Below are 14,736 nucleotides of genomic sequence, written 5' to 3' on the forward strand. Positions count from 1 at the left end.
ACACTGGTGAGGCACTTGGTATATGGTGCTTGGTTCTGATCACCCTGCTGCAAGAAATATGTTGTTGAACCGGAAAGAGTGCCGAAAAGATTCTGAAGGATGCTGTCAGGATTTGAGAGACTGAGTTATAGGAAGAGGTAGGATTGGCTAGGACTTGAAGTGTTAGAGACTGAGAAGTGATCTTACAGATGTATAAAATCATGAGGAGCATACATAGGGCAAAAGCTGACTTATCCCCCCCAAGACTGAAGTATCAAGAACTAGAGACCTAGGGTGATGGCAAGAGTGCACAGATTTAAGAATTATAGATAATGAATTCTCCATTGTGGCTTGTGGACAAATAGGTATTGGGCCTTAGGGAACACAGAAGTTAGGGGAGAGAAGTGAACTAGGTAACACGAAATGGGAGCTCTAAGAGGCTTTAATTTGAAAAACCAGAAGCTGTAGTAAAACGGGAGACAGGTAGTGGTAACTGAAAGTGTGTTAGAACCAAACTGGGAGAAAGAAGTCAGTTTCTTAAACTTTAGAACTTTTTACTAAAAAAAGGACAGTGAAGTATTGATCATCTCCCATTCCAGCAGGCTTGCAGATAATGATAAATTGCTAATTAACAAGACCTTCAGCAGTTCAAACATTAACTATAATAACATGCCAAGGGAGAAGATTAGACAGTCTGACTGCAGGACATGAACTCCCACCCAATTTGGTTGTGAACTCCTAGCCACTCACCAGCAATCTTCTGATAAGAAAACCTGTCTAGGATCAGTAGATTCTCTTTTAAGGAAGGAAGGCAACCAACAAACATCAAAATTTACTGAACAGAAATTAGAACTGAAATCATATGTTGCCAATGAGACTCTGGAAACAGTCAAACTTCATTTGGGACTGGATGGCGTGAACCCCAGGGTCCAGAAGGAGTGCGCTGAGCAGTTATGTGGAGTTCTCCAGTGCATTTTCAATCTGAGTCTCAGCCTGGAAAGGGTCTCGACTGGGTGAAAAATATCATATGTGGTCCCAGAACTCAAGGGTCATCTGAAAGTCTTGAGTGACTACCGTTCAGTGGCCCTGACCTTACATCATGAAGACCCTTCAGAGCCTGGTCCTGGATCACCTCCAAACCCTGGTCAGATCAGCCCTCGATCCCTTGCAGTTTGCCTACCAGGAGCACACTGGAGTCGATAACTCTGTCATCTACCTCTACCTGCTAAATAGAGCCTACTCCCATTTGGATAAGCAGGGCAGCACTGTTTATTTGATCTTTTAAGTGCCTTCAATGCTACACAACCCTCACTGGTGGGGCAGAAGTTCTGTTCAATGCAGTTTAGCACTTCCATTGTATCTTAGATAATGGACTACCTGACTAGCAGAGCAGTTTGCAAGGCTTCAGAGCTGTGTTTCAGACATGGCTATAAACAGCCACAATGGTGTCTATATTGGCTCCCTTCCTGTTTACCATGCATACCTCAGATTTTAGATACAACACTGAGTCGATGTCATCTGCAGAAATTCTATGATGACTAAGCAATAGTTGGGTGCACAAGGGTGGACAGGAGGATGAATATAGGGCCCTGGTGGAGGACTTTGTCAGATGGTGCAAGCTAAATCATCTGCAGCTGAACATCAGTAAGACAAGGGAGCTGGTGATGGACTTAGAGAAAACCAAGCCTGCACTGCTCCCTGCTACTATTGATGGTGAGGACATGGATGTGGTGAGGACCAGCAAGTACCTGGAAGTGCACCACGATGACAGACTTGAATGGAACACCAACAGAGACTGTGTACAAAAAGGGCAAAAGTCGCCTCTACTTCCTGAGAAGACTGAGGTCCTTTGGAGAATGCAGGCCTTTCCTTCGCATGTTCTACCAGTCTGTTGTCACCAGTACAATATTCTATGCTGCAGTGTGCTGGGACAATGGCATTAATATGGGTGATGGCAACAGGCTCAATAAACCGATTAGAAAGTCTAGCTCTGTTACAGGAATCAAAAGGGACACACTGGAGGCCGTGGTAGAATAAACGATCCTATGAAAAATCCTGGCAAATCTGGACAATGTTTCTCACCCTCTGCATGCCACCTTGGCTGAAAAGAGGAGCAATTTTCGTAAAAGACTAAGACAACTGTGCTGCTCCAAAGAGTGCTATGTGAGGTCATTCTTTCCTTCAGCCATTAAGTTCTATAACGAGCCATCCTACGGCCGGGGAAGTGATGACCCCCTCCTGTTAGAGTGTTTATGGTAACTTACTTTTTTATTCTTTCTAATTCCCTTCTAAATACTTATATCTGTGCATTTGTACATCTGTGTACTGTGACACTGTAACTTTGTGATCAATAAAGTATCTATCTTCCCAATGACAGTACAGTAATGTTGCAGAAGATAAACACTATACAGGACATCTGTCTCTCTTTAGACCATAAAACACAGGAGTAGAATTAGGCCATTCGGCCCATCAAGTCTGCTCTGCCATTCCATCATGGCTGATTTATTGTCCCTCTCAACCTCATTCTCCTGCCTTCTGCCAATAACCTTTAACACCCTAATTAATCAAGAATCTTTCAACCTAAGTCTTAAATATACCAAATGACTTGGCCTGCACAGCAATCTGTGGCAATAAATTTCCCAGATTCACCACCCTCTGGCTAAAGAAATTTACTTCAGAGGCTGTGCCCACTGGTCCTAGACCCACCCCCACTATCCTCTCCACATCCACTCTATCTAGGCCTTTCAATATTCAACAAGTTTCAATGAGATCTCCCCTCGTTCTTCTAAACTGCCCCAGAACCATCAAGTGCTCCTCTTTCATTCCTGGGATCATTCTCATGAATCTCCTCTGGACCCTCCAGCACATCTTTTCTTAGATAACAGGGCCCAAAACTACTCACAATACTCCAAGAGCGTTCTGACCATTGCTTTGTAAAGTCTCACCATTACATCCTTGCTTCTGTATTCTAGTCCTTAAAACAAATGCTAACAGTGCATTTGCCTTTCTTACCACTGACCACAAATTTACTGCCATCTTGAAAATATACTTGCAAATAAAAGGTGGTGTAAATAAGCATTGTGTAAGCAGCTTTGAAGTTCTTAGAGTTACAATGAAACATCTAAGTAACAGGTCGGCACTAAGTTTATGGCAATAGTAAATTCCACGAGCAGTGTATTCCCTACCGCAGGTCGACAACGTGGAGCTGAACCCTCCAGCTCCTGCAGAAATGCTGCCTTTGGAAACAGCTGCTGTTGTTGCTGTTGATGTAGAAGATGCAGAAGGGGTAGAGGAAGTAGATGTCAACCGCTCCCCTGATTCCATATCTGAAAAGTAAAAACAAGTTTAGAGATCCCAAAAATCTCCTTGTCAATGCAACTACTTAATTCTAACTTACACCTTCCCCCAAATACAGAGGGGGGGGGCTCCCTGGGTTATGAATCACCCCACTTACAAAATAAAATCCAACTTAATACAAATCCTCACATACACTTTAAAGCATTTTATCAAGCTTATAGTAATGCTGAAATGTTTCATGGTATTCATGAGTAACTGGATACAGTGTATATTTCATGAGTTGAAGTATGGGTAGTATTAGATAGTATAACAAGTTTATGTCAAGTTGTACGATTATAGGTAGCTACAGAAGAGGACATTTTGGATTTGCAGAAAAATCCTAAATTGCAAGGATTGCCTGTAGTATGAAAAACAATTAAATGAAATGAGAATAGTTACTTACTAACAAAAAGAAAAACCATTTTGGCTCCGTGCTATCTTCCTTAAGCTTAGATTTTAGGCAATAGCTCCATTCCCTACATTTTCTATCTCAATGATTTTCTTGGGATAAATATCAAGTGTTATATTTTGGATCAGGAATTGTAGTGCTTTTCCTTAAATATTGAAATCATTTATATGTGCTTAGGAGTTTGGTTCTCAAAGATAATGAAGCCAAACCAGAGAGCAGAATTTGAGGACATGGGGCCAGATGACTCATTAGTGTAGTGGACAAATTGCTTTTGCAGTGTGAAAAGCCATTGTTTTTCTACAGAAGTTGATAAACTAAACTCACTAAAGTGCATCCGTGGATGAGGCAAGCAACATCATATCCTTTGCCAATCAGATTGAAGAGTCTGAGCAGAAAGCAGTTTCATCCAGGAAATGTCAATAATACAATGATAAGACATGAACGGGAAAAGATAACATGGGGGGGGGTTAAGAAATTAAACTAAGATTGATAAAACAAATTATTTAAAAATTTGAAAATAACTAGCAATAACTAAATTCTGTATTAAAGTTAATTTTTAAAATTTGAGGTTATGAATGTAATTTACCAGAGCATTAAAAAGCTACAGACTGGAAGGGCAGCTGAAATTACTTGGTATTTATAGAATGTTAATGAGGTAGATGCAGGAGCTCCTTGCAACCATTTTAACAGTGACTGAGGAGACAAGATGTTGTTGTGCACAGAATTTGGAGCAGCTTAGCATATCAGATGACAACTTCCTGACTTCCATGTTTAACTATACATATATGTCCACAGGAAGTTGCTGATTATGAATAACAGTGGGTTGTTGGGTGACGTGAGTGATGGCAGATGATATTCTTAGAACAAAATATTACATTAGTTGCACAATGGGAGCAAAATACACTGAACATTTCTGAATGTGCAGTTGCACATTTGCAACTCTAGGCCAAAATTCTTTTTGAAAATGATGCAAGCTGTGTAAAGTATATTTCTGGCTGCATCCGAGTTAATACCCTTTTCTCCCATGCAATTAGGATTTTGATGAACTATCGGAAAACTTCCCGGGATTTTGAATGTTACCATGATTCAGCAAAGCAGAACAAATTTATACACATTTACTATTTTAAAATAAATTCTAGTAGCTTCAAAGGTTGAACCACAGAACACTTTATACCATACTTTAACCATTTTACCATTAGGATAACATACAGAAAGCAATAACACTAAATAAGCATCAATATATAAATCAACAAAAATAAAGTGATTAGAAAAAGCCATATCTAAAGGTTGAAAGACACCCCTATATTAAGACACCAGAAATATTGATCACATTTATACAACCTTGTGTAATAATATATTTAAATAGCTAGCTTTCCTCCTTGTTTTAATTGATACAGTTGTAATTTATAAATGATTGAACCAGAACATTCCCTCAATATTTTTAGGCTGAGATGGGTTTGATCATTAAATACAAAAAGTGAAACAGTGATTTTGGTGACAAGCCAGACTAACAGAATTCAGAGTTAGAACTTGACTGGCTAAATACATGGACAACAATTCTCCCAAATGAGGGACAGTAAACTTGGGGTCATTACCAAAATAGTAATAATAATATTTACTGATCTCAATATTATTACTGTAACTATTAGATGAATAATTGCAAATGCTGTGCATTTAATTATCACTTGCCCAAAAATGAATGCAACAGAACCTTCCCCCCTCCCCCACAGTAATTACCATTTAAAATGCTTAAAACACAGAACTACACAATTTAAAGGAAACTAGTACTTGATTCCTACAAGTCAAAATAAAGCAATTTTCAAATACATCTTACATTTCTTCAATAAAATATAAATAATGAAAACATACTGATAACTAAACATTAAGGAACACCGAAGTTCTCTTATCCTTGGCTTCAAAATTGATATTTTTATGACAAGATCCCTTAACATTTTTGTTGTTCTATTTGCCAGCACAGGAAGTTGCAGTAAGAGTAGGGCTTGTTTAACAAGAAAAAACTCCCACCTAATTGTTTTGTACTACAACAGCTAGCATGAATCTGGCATACCACAACAAAACTGAGGGAGGTTATGTGTATTTTGTTTTGCACCATTGATTAATGTTTGAATGCAAAGCCAGAAACTTCACACTACATCTACTGTAATATGTTAAATGTAATATGCTGTAATATGCTGGTCTCTAAACAATACTGAGAAAGATTAAAGGCTGATGCCCTGTAAAGATATTTACATGCAATTAATTGCACTCTGAATTGCAACAATGCATTGTAGGAATGCAAGAGACCATCTAGACCACCACAGTAGGGGATGCTGGCTGGCTTTGAAAGACCTTCCATTAATTAATTAGCTTTGCTGTTGGGTTAAACATTACTCTTTCTCTCATTCCCACCCCCCCCCCACCCCCATACCACTTGAGGGAACTGAATGAGAACTAAGGCATATACACAAAATAAAAATTAATCTAAATATTAAAGTACACGGCATTTAAAGAATGAAAAATGAAATTCAGAATTGATTCAATTCTACAGTACAGGTACCTAGATTTCAAAAGACTACACATACAATCACACCTATGAATCACAGATTCTTACCCACTGATTAGATTTCCCAATGATTCTGTCCCATTTTCCAGTCAACTCAAAGCACCAATGGCTTAAACTTCATTGCCATGTCTACAGAGAGAAAAAAAAGTGACAGTACTTCTACATCCTCCATAATAGAAATGCTGGTGCATGTGTCAAGGATGTGAACTCACTTTAGATGATGAACTAGTGAAAGAAATTTTAAATGTTGAATACTAATGCTTGAAAGACACTATAATAAAAGAAACCCTCTCACAACTGACATGAATATTGGAATATCCCTAAAGAAAATACTGTACATTTATCAGACTTCCGTGGATTATCAAATTATGCAAACTTCTATAAAACCCATAGAAAAGTTCTCTTCAACTTCTTTTATAAGTGTATAGTTTTGACCCCTTTCATAACAAGAGTGAAAACAGCATCAAATGAATGATAATCTTTAAACAAAAACTGCATGGCTGAAAATCTGAAATAAAACAGAAAATGCTTTAAGGCAAGTTCCATCTATCGAAGAGAAGTTAACGTGTCAGATTGTTGATTCTGTTTCTCTCTTCACTGATACTGCCAGACGTGTAGAGTTTATCCAACAGATTTTGTTTTATTTAAGTGGAGTGATACTTTTGAGTCATATTTCACGGAATTACTTTGGCAGGGGATATAGCCAAAATATCCATCAAGAACTTGTACCCTTTTTGTAAAGAAATCCAGTCAATCCCAAAAAGCAACAAGCAATATATGCTTTTGTGAAATGCATAACTTCTGATACTTTCAAATGGAATATTAGAAATAACGATTCCAGTTAAAACAACTGGCAAGTAATGTTACTTTCAGAAGTGACTAGTTCACCTTTATGAAGTTTTGCCTTGTGGCAGACTTTTCTAAACGGTAATTTTGGTTTCGAATATAAAACAGTACAGGACAGGCCCTTCAACCTATGATGTGCCAACTAATACAAACTTACTCCACAATCAATCTAACCCTTCGCTCCTACACAACCTAGAACCCTCCAAAATGTCTCTATTGTTTCAGCCTTGATGACCACCACTCCCAGCAACGCATTCCAAGCACATACCTGCATGAAAACCCTCCCTCTGACAATCCCCTGCTCACCTTAAAAGGTTGTCCTCAGGTATTAGCCATTGCCTCCCTGGGAAAAAGGCACAGGCTGCCAACTCTATCTATACTTCACATCTCAGCCCCAAAGAGAAAAGCCCTAGCTTACTCATTCTTTCCTCATATATTCTCTAATCCAGGTAAATTTCCACAGCTAATCAGCTTCTAAAACTTCTATATCCTTCCTAATGAGGCAAACAGAAGTGAACACAATATTCCAAGTGTGGTGAGGTGGAGATATGTCTCAACCAAAGGAAGGTGTATTGTGCCCTATCCTTCTGTTAGCCTGCAGGTCACCCTTGGGCAAGTTACAGCACCTGCTTAGCCCCCTGATCAGAGTCACGTGAACATGGGAGCCGGTGGTGGATGGTTAAATGAGCAGCTGGTGCATATCACAGTTCCTAGTTATGCGACCACTGATGCCAGGCAGACCAATCTCTGAAGAGTATTACGTAATAATGACTGAGGTCACTCATCTTGTAAAGACACTGCCCAGAAGGCAGCAATAGCAAAAAACTTATGCAGAAAAATTTGACATGAACAATCATGGTCATGAGATGATTGCCTGTGTCATACAACACGCACATGTTGATGATGATGATGACGACGACGATGACAACTCCAAGTGTGGTCTGACCAGAGTTTTACGGAGATGCAACATTACCATGCAACTCTTGAATTCAATCCCCTAACTGAGGGCCAATACACCATACGTCTCAATAACACTACCAACATGCATTGCAACTTTAAGGGATCCATGGACTTGGACTTCAAGATCTCTCTGACCCTCCACACAAAGAATCCTGCCATTAACCTTGTGTTCTGCCTTCAGGTTCACTCATTTCATGTCTCACCATGTAGCCAATTAGATTATCAAGAGATTCTGCAGATGCTGAAAATCTTGACAGACAGACAGACACACAGACACACACACACACACACAGAAATAAATAGCCAATGCTTCAGGCTGACACCTTCATTGCCTGATGACTGAAATGAGGAGTTCTATTTCCGCCAAAGGGTGACGACTCTTTGGAATTTTCTACGCTAGAGAGTTGTGGAGGCTCGGTCAATGATAGAACTATGGGTACTGAAAGAAGCGAGGACATCAGAATAATTTTAAAAAGTCAGCCATATTGAATGGCAGAGCAGACACGAGAGGGTTGAATGGCCTTCTCCAGAACCAGTTTTCTCTGTTTTGAATTACTGCCTCACAGCCTTCAAGATTCAAGATTAATAAAGCCTCACAATCAATACTCATGCAATCCTTGCATTACTCATGCAATCCTTGCATTACTCAGGGGCTCATTCCTAGAAAATAGTCCAGATCGTGATTTTCTGTAACGCAAAGCTATGTGATCTGCACATGCATCAAGACACCCGAGTTGTGTTTACTTGCTTTACTTTGTCTGTGCGAATGAATCTTATTCCCTATCTCAAAAATTTCTACGCAGTGATTTGAGAGTTATGCAAGGTCAAATTTCCATTACCAAATGGCGGTTTAAATGGGGATTGCCTGTATTTATTTCAGGTTTGCAGTATTCACTCCATGTTACTCTTGCTAATTCTTCCATTTTGTGCTATCGCCCACCTTATCATTTCATCAGGTACTTTCCACTATCACAAATTATTCTTTTTATTCCCTCCTCCACATTCTTCTCCAACCCACTGAAGCTCAGCAATCAGCTGTTTCTCTGCTCATGATGCTGCCTAACCTGTTCATTCTAAAAAAATCTTCAGTGTTTTTAAATTTTCAATTTCCTGCGGCTTTTCACAAGACTGCTCTTCCATTGAGGCAGGTGATAAAAACAGGAAATATTTTGAGAAAGGCACACAATCATAAAGATTCCAATTTGAAAGTGAGATTTTCCCAAAATTGCAGCAGAAATATGCTAAACAACTTGTTTTTTTTTAAATAATGTCCATTTTGTTTAACAAAAAAGTTGTAATCAGGTTAGGACCTACCAGTGTGGATTCTTATTACTGTAGGATCATGAAAGTAATTAGTAACAATACATCTGTGCAAGGTGGAAGTTGCCATAGAGAGCAATGCAACTTCAGCTCTCGGCCCATTAGTCCCAAAGGGTGCCATTTCATATGCTCATCCAGCTAATTTTAAAATGTGGAGATGAAAGAGACTACAGATGTTGGAAAATAGAGAGGAAAAAACTGCTGGACAGAGCAGGCAGCATTTGTAGAGGGAAGTAAACAATCAGATGAAGGGTCTTAATGTAAGCATTGCCTACCCATCTCACTACACCAACACACGCAAAGTGCTGGAGGTCAAGCAGCCATCTACAGAAAAGAGTAACTAGTCGAATTTTCAGGGAGAGACCCTTCTTCAGGGTTGGGAAAGGGGAAGATGCTTGAATAAAAAGGTGGGCCCTTTTACTCTTTGCTATAAATGCAGTCTGACCTTCTGAGATCCTCCAGCATTTTGCGTACATTGCTTTGGATCTTTAGCATCTGCAGATTTTGTGTTTGTGATTCTTTCCACAGATGCTGACTGGCTCACTGAGATACACCAGCAATTTTGTTTTACCTAAAACTTTTAGATATGATGAGTATTTTGCCTCAACCATCTCTTTAGGCAGCAAGTTAAAGAATCTCACCACACATTGGCATAAAACCTGTTTGCCTAAATCTACCTTCAAACTATACACTATTCCTCTTCTCAAGGAAGAAAATCAGTTTCTTTCTATACACCTGAGGTTTATATCTCAATTAAATATCTCCTTGGCAATCTCTGTTCCAGAGAAAGCCACTTTAAGTACAACTCGACTTTCCTTGTGACTCATCATCATAATTTCTGCCAGTATTTAGATTCTTCCTGTAAGATTATCAAAACCAAACAATAGTAAAGCTAGTATTTTATACAGTTCTTGCTACAATTTCCTATTTATTATTCTATTTTCCATACTGCCCAACCAACCAGTGCTGGAAGGTATTGTTATGGTTATGGATCCCGCAACCTGCCCAGGTTGTAGGGGCGCTGAGGAAAGAACCCAGTAGGGTGGACGGGCATCACTGGTCCTCATCCATCTCCAAAATCTCTCACTTCTGCCTCCCTGTGGCACACTCCAGTACACTACTTTGGCTGGCAGCTAAACAATGTGAAGGGCTGGTGTTAATATAGGCGAAGGACCTCGTCGACAAAGTCACCGGCCAGGTTGGATGACAAACAGTTGTTGGATCCCCAAACAACTACAATGGCCACTTGTTCAAGACCAGGGTGAGCCACTGAGTTGGATAACATCAGCTGTAGTCTGGCCTGGAGAGGGATGGGTGCCGACAGGCCTCACCAGCCCAAAGACACATGGAAAGTATTGTGCTCTCCTTAAAATAATAATGGCTGACGCAGTTCCCTTGGCAACGATTACATGGATCCACATAATCAAGGCAGTTTGGTCATGTGCTTCCTGTTCAGCAGAAACCTTTGAGATTGGTTGCCCACATTTATTTGGAATTCTTTTACAAGGTAAATTATTGACCATCATTCTGTGCTATATTTAAACTTAGACCCTAGAGGTAAAAAGCCAATTATTAATTCACTCCATCAACCATTACCACAACCCAAGTAAACATTTTCCCTCCAGTGTGACATGGCATTAGTATAAGTTATTCCCAAGCTAATAACTGTATAACCAAACAGGAATGTTCCTGCTAATATTCCAAAGGGGAAACAAAATTGACAATCTGCCCATCTATTCAATCCAAGATGAAATTAAAGCCACAATATTTCAAATATTTCTCTAAGGCATGTTGTGTCCTGTCCTTTGAATCATTAGCAACTAAAACCCAACTAATCAGTAATCAAGCATTTAAACTGCAGGATCAATGATATAGTTGAAGATCTGAGATTCCTAATTTCAAAAGCAACATTTTAAACATTACATTAAATTAACTTCCTAACTAGCACCATTGCTGCTCCAACTTGAATTCAGAGAGTTTTAAACTAACAAATTCTGAAATCTTTCTCACCTACTCAATTATAACATGCATCATGCAAAAAAATAATAGAATATGTACTAGCAGTCAAAAATTCAAAAATCACAACAGAATCTTAGATTTTTTTTGTTAAATACAACCTGCAATCATTCAAAGTCTCAACAGAAATCTCTCCTATCACCTAATGAAAAAATGGCTCTTAGAACCGTACAACATTACAGCACAGAAACAAGCCTTTTGGCCCTTCTTGGCTGTGCCAAACCATTTTTCTGCCTAGTCCCACTGAACTGCACCTAGACCATATCCCTCCAAACCCCTCTCATCCATGTACTTGTCGAAGTTTTTCTTAAATGTTAAAAGTGAGCCTGCATTCACTTTTGTTGAGTTTTGTTCAGTCTTGTTGAGGACTTTTCCTCCTCCACCTAAAGAATTTTATTTTTATGTCTGATCCCAAAGAATTTCAATTCCATGCTCACTTGAAATCACACATCTACTCTTCGCTAAAGGAGTCAACAGCCAGCAAACAAGATTTGGTTTCTATATTCAAATAAGTAATTATTAGATATAAAGGATTTTTCTGGCAAGTTGAGCTACAACTACCACCCTATTTTAGATCAGAAATCCAAGGTAATGCTTTCTGATAGGTATAAATTGATACCATGCCAAGTGGTGCAGCTACCCTTTAAATAATGAGACCATAAGACACAAGAGCAGAATTAGGCCATTTGACCCTGCTCCACTGTTTCAATATGGATGATCCATTTTCCCTCACAGCCCCGATCTCCTGATGCCCTGACTGATCAAAAATCTATCAATCTGCCTTAAATATATCCAATGACTTAGCCTTCACAGCTGCCCTTGGCAACAACTTCCACAGATTCACCACCCTGGGTAAACAAATTCCTTCTATTTCCATTTAGGACGCCCCTCTATTCTGAGGCTGTGTTCTCTGGTCCTATGCTTCCCCCACCATAGGAAACATCCTCTCCACATCCACTCCATCAAGGCCTTTCAACAGAGACTCAACCTCCAAATTAACCTTCCGGGAATCCTGCATGAGGGCTCCCATTTGCACCTCAGAATTTTAAATTTCCTCTCCATTTAGAAAATAGTCTACCATTTTATTTCTTCTACCAAAGTGCAAGACCATATACTTCCTGACACTGCATTCCATCTGCCACTTCTCTGACCATTCTCCTAATTGGTCTAAGCCTTTCTGTAGCATCTCTACTTGTTCAAAACTACCTGCACCTACACCCATCTTCACCTCGTCCACAAACTTAGATACAAAGCCATCGATTAAAAATCAGAATCAGATTTATTATCACCGGCATGTGATGTGAAATTTATTAACTTAGCAGCAGCAGTTCAATGCAATACATAATCTAGAAGAGGAAAAATAAATAAATAAATAAATAAATAAAATGATAATAAATAAACAAGTGGTAGAGGCAGGTTCGATTTTGTCATTTTAAAAGAATTGTATAGGTACATGGACAGGAAAGGAATGGAGGGTTATGGGCTGAGTGCAGGTAGGTGGGACTAGGTGAGAGTAGCATTCGGCACAGACTAGAAGGGCCGAGATGGCCTGTTTCCGTGCTGTAATTGTTATATGGTTAAGTAAATCAATTACAGGATACATAATTTGAATACATTTTAAAACCTTGCAAAAAACAGAAATACTGTATATTAAAAAAAGTGAAGTTGTGTCCAAGGATTCAACTTCCATTAAGGAATCGGATGGCAGAGGGGAAGAAGGTGTTCCTGAATCAGTGAGTGTTTGCCTTCAGGCTTCTGTACCCCCTACTTGATGGTAACAGTGAGAAAAGGGCATTCCTTGGGTGCTGGGGGTCCTTAATAATTGACACTGCCTTTCTGAGATTCTGTCATCCAAATCATTGACATATAACTTAAAAAGCAGTCCTACACAGATGTAGAATACCACTAGTCACTGACAGCCAACTTGAAAAGGTTCCCTTTATTCCCACTGTTTGCCTCCTGCCAATCAGCCATTGCTTTATCCATGCTACTATCTTTCCTATAATACTATGGGGCACTTAACTTGTTAAGCAGCCTCGTGTGTGGCACCTTGTCAAAGGCCTTCTGATAATGCAAGTACACAACATCCATCGATTCTCCTTTGTCTATCCTGCTTATTATTTCTTCAAAGAATTCCAACAGATTTGTCAGCCAAGATTTTCCCTTGAAGAAATTATACTGACTACAGCTTAGTTACTTGGTGTGCCTCCAAGTACTCTGAAACCACATCCTTAACAATCGACTCCAACATCTTCCCAAACACTGAGGTCAGACTAAATGGCCTACAGTTTCCTTTCTTCTGCATCTCTCCCTTCCTGAAGTGTGGTGCGATATTTGCAATTTTCCAGTCCTCTGGAACCATGATGGGATCGATAGATTCTTGGAAGATCAATACTAATGCCTCCACAATCTCTTCAGCCACTTCTTTCAGGACCCTAGCAGGGATACCATCTGATCCAGGTGGCTTATCTACCTTCATTTTCACAAGAACCTTCTCCCAAGTAATGGCACATTCACACATTTCTGGCCCCTGACATTCTCGAACTTCAGGTAAACTGCTAGTGTCCTCCACAGTGAAGACTGATGCAAAATACTTAATTTGTCCACCATTTCCACCTGCCCAGCATCCCGATATCTACTCTTGCCTCTTTTGCACTATGTATCTGAAGAAACTTTTGGTATCCTCTTTAATATTACTGGCTAGCTTTACCTTCATATTCCATCTTTTCCTTTTTTATGACTTTATTTTAAAAGTTTCTTCTGTTGGTTTTTAAAAGTTTCCCAATCCTCTCACTTCCCACTATTTTTTGCTGTTATATGCCCCCTGAATCTTTTATGTTAGCTTTGACTTCTCTTTCCAGGTATGCTTGTATCATCCTGCCTTTAGAATGCTTCTTCCTCTTTGGGATGCTCTGAGAAATTTCAGCCATTGCTGCTCTGCCATCATCGCTGCCAGTGTTCTTTCCCAATCAATTCTGGCCAACCTCTCTCATGCCTCTGTAATTTGCTTTACTCATTGTAATACTGATACATTTGACTTTAGCTTCTCCTTCTCAAATTCCAGGATTAATTCTATCATATTATGATCACGGTCTCCCCAAGAGTTCCTTTACCTTAAGCTCTCTAATCAATTCCAGTTCATTACACAACACCCATTCCAGAACAGCTGACCCCCTAATGAACTCAACTATGAGCTGCTCTAAAAAGCCATCACATAGGCTTTCTAGAAAATTCCCCTCTGGGAATTCAGCACCAACTTGGATTTTCCTTAAATCTACCTGCATGTTGAAATCCCCTATGACTATCA

The 14,736-nt window shown here is 39.4% G+C and overlaps 1 protein-coding gene across 14 annotated transcripts in view; it reads right to left on the minus strand.

Moving 5' to 3' along the window:
* Positions 1–14,736, minus strand: part of baz2ba (bromodomain adjacent to zinc finger domain, 2Ba) — a 253,351-nt gene that overhangs the window by 148,816 nt on the left and 89,799 nt on the right. For 12 of the 14 annotated variants that reach the window (XR_012099099.1, XR_012099098.1, XM_073047375.1 and 9 more), the window contains 2 exons: positions 6,336–6,416; positions 3,165–3,305 (listed from right to left, as the gene is read on the minus strand). Coding sequence is in view for 12 of the 14 variants with exons in the window: in XM_073047375.1 (XP_072903476.1) it covers positions 3,165–3,303 (139 nt within the window). In the remaining 2 variants the exon portion in view is untranslated. The remainder of the gene's footprint in view (positions 1–3,164; positions 3,306–6,335; positions 6,417–14,736) is intronic. The other 2 variants (XM_073047374.1, XM_073047373.1) reach the window with 1 other exon arrangement.

Source organism: Hemitrygon akajei, chromosome 5 (assembly GCF_048418815.1).
Source record: "Hemitrygon akajei chromosome 5, sHemAka1.3, whole genome shotgun sequence".
In the NCBI taxonomy this organism is placed as follows: Eukaryota; Metazoa; Chordata; class Chondrichthyes; order Myliobatiformes; family Dasyatidae; genus Hemitrygon; species Hemitrygon akajei.